Genomic DNA, 5,184 nt, shown 5'->3' with positions numbered 1-5,184 from the left:
ACTGGAATTGTTTTTTTCTTTGAGACAGAGTCTCACTCTGTCACTCTGGATAGAGTACTGTGGCATCATCTTGTCTCACAGCAACCTCAAATGCTTGGGTTTGAGCAATCCTCCTGCCTCAGCCTCCTAGTTGCTAAGACTACAGGCGTGCACCTATATGCCCAGCTAGTTTTTTCTACTTTTAGTAGAGACAGGGTCTCACTCTTGCTCAGGCTGTTCTCAAACTCTGAGCTCAAGCAATCTACCTGTCTCGGCCTCTACCTCCCAGTGTGCTAGAATTACAGGCGAGAGCTCCTCCCAGCCTGGAAACATTTTGAATTTTTGGACATCGCTTGACATTAAAGTCCCTATTCTTTTGTCCTCATCAGGTCAAATTTTCACCACGGTAATGTCTTCCTCTAGTTTGAAAAAGACTGTTCTATTTGTGACATTATGCTTTGATTCTGGAGAGTGAGACACAAATTTAACTTACTCTAACTTTTTTGTATAGGAAATTATATTATGACAATCATAGAACGAAAATTTGCCCACCTATCTCTTTCTAATCAGACTGTAACAATGGCAGTTCTCACTTAAGCTATTTCATCTTTGTTTGCCACGGAGAGGAGCTTAGATAAGGAACCTAATCTTTATGGAATGCAGGAGGGTGGCCCTTCAGCAGGGCTTTCAGCAGGTCTGGTGCAGATGGGTCTGAGGCTTGCAGGGGGAGGAACGGACCTGCAGGAGAAGAGGGAGATGGATGGGGCACCAAGTCCTCAGGAGGGTGAGCAGAGTTGGAGTTAAGGCCCTAAGGATTGGGGCACACTTCCGAAAGGAGCAAAAATACCTGCATTGTAATCTGTAGGTCTTGGTAGATTTGTAAATTTTGGTGTCAAAACCATGAGAGAGTTCTGATCTGACTGCAAAAGCACAGATGTAAGGACCATTACACGATGTAAATTCACAGGCGATAACTTTTGTCTGTTTAAAAAAAAAAAATCACTGAAATTTAGCAAATCACTTTTTATCTTATAGAAGTGAGCCCTCTTGTGGTAGGAAAGACTACTGTAGATTTTTGGCAAAGGGTAAATGGATCCGAAACACCCCATTTTCATACCTAATGTGGTTTTTAAGAATATGTTCCATATTTGAGGCCTATCTGATCATTCCTTTTTTAACTAGAAAGCTACAATAAATTCTGTAAATTACTTGGAATCAGAGTATGGCTGTAACTGAGATTTAAAAAATGGACTCAAAACTACAAAGAATTGTTTGAAGTGTAAACTTGAGCCTTACTTTCCCCCGTCGGCATTCCTTGTTTTGAATATGACCCCTCTAGAGCTGGATTGAGACTAGGAACAAGAATTGGGCTCAGTTCAGTCACTTGGACAAACATTTATTGAGCACTTACTGTGAACCAGCTATGCAGAGGACAGAAATCTGAATGAGAAGCCATCTTTGACATTTATTTATGATCCATAGATATTTTTGTAACTGAATAACTTCAGGAATAAAAAAAACCAATAACTGCGGGGGCCTTCTTTTTATACCCTGAAGTCAAGTATAAAAGGTCTTATTAAGCATCAACCTTTAGGATTATGGGAGCTCTAGAAATGTACCATATAATTACAGGGCAGCATGACATTATGCTACAAGGATTGGCAGATCTGTGACACTGACCTTCAGGGAAAGAGACGCAAGAGTCATAGTTATTGACCTGCGACTGACCAGCTGTGTACTTGGAGCAAGACTTTGAGATTCTGTTTTCTGTTACTTACAATGGGACTTCAGTCATCTACCCGCTCACCCTGTAAGCCTTAGGTACTTAATTATCACAAGGTAGTTGCAAATAGAGTATGCAATGTAACGCTAGCAGGTGCCCTCCGGTCTCACCCTCTGCTCCTAGAACCGGGACTGTCAGCATGAACAGAAGCCACCACTGCCGGCTAGAAGAGCTGTGCGCTCCATAGCACTTTTCAAACCCGGTGTTCCTCATGAGAGAAGCAGCCACAGACTCCTTCCCATGTAGCTCTTACTTCCACCCTGTTTATTCTACGGCTTGTGTTTCTTCTCTGTTACCCCCTTCTACTGCATTTAAAATCTCTGAACACCGTATACAAGGTCCTGCATGATCTGACCCTCCTCCCTGTCCAGCTTCATTTTGTACCCCTTCTAGTTCTTGTTGAGTCCGTGCTGACCCTCTGAGGGCATCCCCACCACAGGTCCTCTGCCTAAGCTGTGGCTTCTCCTACAAAGACACCACCCCGCCCACTAAACGTGAATCACATTTCAGCCTAAAATTGCTTTTTTGAAAGAAAGACTGGCTGAGGTGCTTCTGTTATTTGCCTAGTCAGCACCAGATTCTTCTAAACGATGTGCACACTGCTAATTATTTACTTAATTGTAACTATTACTATGTCCTTCTGATTAGATTATAAGGGACAAAAGCATAGGAACTGGCCTGTTTTGTTTACCGCTTTTTCTCCAATGCCACACACACCGGCACACGGAAGGTGCTCAGTAAATATTTGCTAACTGACTTTTAATGAGCAGCCATTATCGTATGTTGATTAGAATCTCAAATGATAGTAATTTCTGCTTCTTCCTAACAGTGTTTGTTATAGAGAAGGTGACCGATAAAATCTTATAAACAAATAATTGTAAATTCTAGGATGTATCTATTTTCAACAAAATTGGAATCTTTATCTTAAAAAGACCTTGAATTAAACCAATTATCTTCAAGAATGTATCAACTTACTTTTAAATAAACGATATTGCCAAAGGCAATCAGATTAACAATGTAACTTAAACATTTAAGATCCATTTTTTGTTGAACTATGTTTGTGAAAACTGTGTTCACTTAAAGAGATTTTTAATTTTTCCCCCCTACTCGACACTTTCTTTTTGGGTGAAGATGATTTAATGTGAGTAATTGCCACCTAATACGTTTTCTTTATTATCAGGTAATTGCCTATTATAGTCTATGTATTTGTAGGTGTTTTGTTAGGGGAGTTATATCTTGTAAGAAAGGGAACTTGTCTGATAGATTGTTTCCTTCAGAGAGCTGATGCTGGGTTAACTTGAGGCTCAGTATTTCTGGTTTCACAGTAAGGGATATTATTATATCGCTCATAGGTTGGAACCTTTCTAAAGAGTTCAACTTGCAAAAAGCAAAAGTTCATACTGCCTGGAAACAGTTCTAACTGCCTAAGTTAAAGGAGTCTTAGTTTAGGTTTAGATATAGTAAAGATTTCTTTATTAACGAAAGAAAACACTCTGTGTATGACCTAAAAGTAAACCGCGTTGATGTTTTTAGCATCTTACACGTTCAATCAAGTTTAATTATCAGTAGAAAGAAAACAAGCTCAAGGAATTTTCAAATCTCTTAAAAGCAAGTTCCCCAAACCACTAGTACCAAAGCCCAAGGCTGACTCAACATTTCATGGACGTCAGGAGATCACCGATAATTTAAACTGTCCTCTTTGGCAAGGTCATTTCCCACCCCTTTCCGCTCCGCAGGTGAGGAAGTCCTCAGATTTTACTGTGTCTGAGATGCACATAAGCATCACAGATGGATCCATTCGCACACACCTATTTTGTAACTTCTCAGCTTTCCCCGAGTCCCTGCTCATGCGTCTCTTTTCCCCACTACACCAAGTGTCCGGCCCAGAGCAGACAGCAGAACAAGCAGATGACATGGACATGTCATGTTTTTGAAAAGAAAGAAATTTGTGCCACCTCAGTTTTTATAAGACCTTTAGCAAGGACATCAGCTTTGCTATCACTTGTATTACAGACAGTATCTTCTGTTTATAAAGTACCCGGAGTATTCCAGGTGGTTGTGCTCAGGGTTTGGGGTCACCTTAGGGTTCATCAAAGAGCAAACAGATGCTCCATTGTAACCTCAATGTATTTCCATTCTCCTGTCCCAGGCAGTTCTAGTTTCTGTTTGAACGTATTAGATGATGTTTTCTTTTCACGTTTATGATCATGCTAACTAACCTTTGACATGACTCCTCTGACTGCTCTGTTCTTCTAAGGTGTAAACCCCAAGAATGTGTCCTTGATAGCCGGTGGAAAGGATATAAACCCACACGCGTGGAACAATCCGTTGTTTCCTAAGTCATTTGGACCCATGGGCACAGAACTTGCTTTCAAAAGAAATAATGCAGGTAAGGCAAGAATACTTTAAAAATATAAATATGCACGGTTTTCCTTTATAGATGCTTCCTTTTAAACATATTGCCGCTACCTTCTTCCAACCCAGATATGTGTATGTCTGGAGGGGATACCCAAAGGTTTTCCAGCTAGTACTTGAGCACAGAGTGTTTTAAGGGAATCATTTGCCAGATCCTCACCTTCCATCTGGATTTCCCCCAAATGGAAAACCGTAGCAAGGTTAACTATTCTCCCTCCTTGCAAAAGAAAAGAGGACTTTTCACTGGCTACTCTGGTGTGTTTTCTGTTTCCCAAAAGTGTAAAAATACCTGAGGTGCCAATTAAATGAAAAATTTGATATGTTGATGTCACTGTTGAGAAAATAACCTTGATGACTGGGGAACAAATCCTTTTCAAAGTCAGCTGGTTTTCAGTTCTTAGCTTTTGGAAAATTGGAGGAAGACCTAACTGAGTAAAAAAAAAGAAAAATTATTTTTCAGGCTGGATATGGTGGCTCACACCTGTAATCCAGGTGGTTCACCCTTCTGGGAGGCTGAGATGGGTGGATTGCTTGAGCTCAGAAGTTGAAGACCAGCCTGAGCAAGAGTGAGCCCCCATCTCTACTAAAAGCAGAAAAGCTAGCCAAGTGTCATGGCAGATACCTGTAATCCCAGCTACAAGTCAACAAGAGGATCGCTCGAGTCCAAGAGTTTGAGGTTGCTGTGAGCTATGATGCCACAGCACTCTACCCAACATGACTGAGACTGGGTCTCAAAAAAAAAATTTCTTTTATGAGATCACTCTATGACTTTTGGTTGTGTAATTTTGAAGAGAGTTTAAAGAATGTCAAAGCTATAAAAAGACCCCCTTTCATTCCCAAGTGTGTATTTGTATTAATAAGGTTTCTCTAAAAATTAAGAAAAGAAGAGAAGGGGCAGTGCCTGTGGCTCAGTGGATAGGGTGCCAGCCCCATATACCGAGGGTGGCAGGTTCAAACCCAGCCCCAGCCAAACTGCAAACAAAAAATCGCTGGGCATTGTGGTGGGC

General features: G+C 40.9%; 1 protein-coding gene across 3 annotated transcripts in view; it reads left to right on the top strand.

Moving 5' to 3' along the window:
• Positions 1-5,184, top strand: part of MAK (male germ cell associated kinase) — a 48,795-nt gene that overhangs the window by 33,886 nt on the left and 9,725 nt on the right. For all 3 annotated transcript variants that reach the window (XM_003788303.1, XM_003788302.1, XM_003788301.1), the window contains exon 11: positions 4,020-4,151. In XM_003788303.1, the coding sequence (XP_003788351.1) occupies positions 4,020-4,151 (132 nt within the window). The remainder of the gene's footprint in view (positions 1-4,019; positions 4,152-5,184) is intronic.

Source organism: Otolemur garnettii, unplaced genomic scaffold (assembly GCF_000181295.1).
Source record: "Otolemur garnettii isolate 467f Iridium unplaced genomic scaffold, OtoGar3 scaffold00026, whole genome shotgun sequence".
Lineage (NCBI taxonomy): Eukaryota > Metazoa > Chordata > Mammalia > Primates > Galagidae > Otolemur > Otolemur garnettii.
The sequence above is the reverse complement of the archived record's forward strand: the minus strand, read 5'-3'. Positions and strand labels throughout refer to the sequence as shown.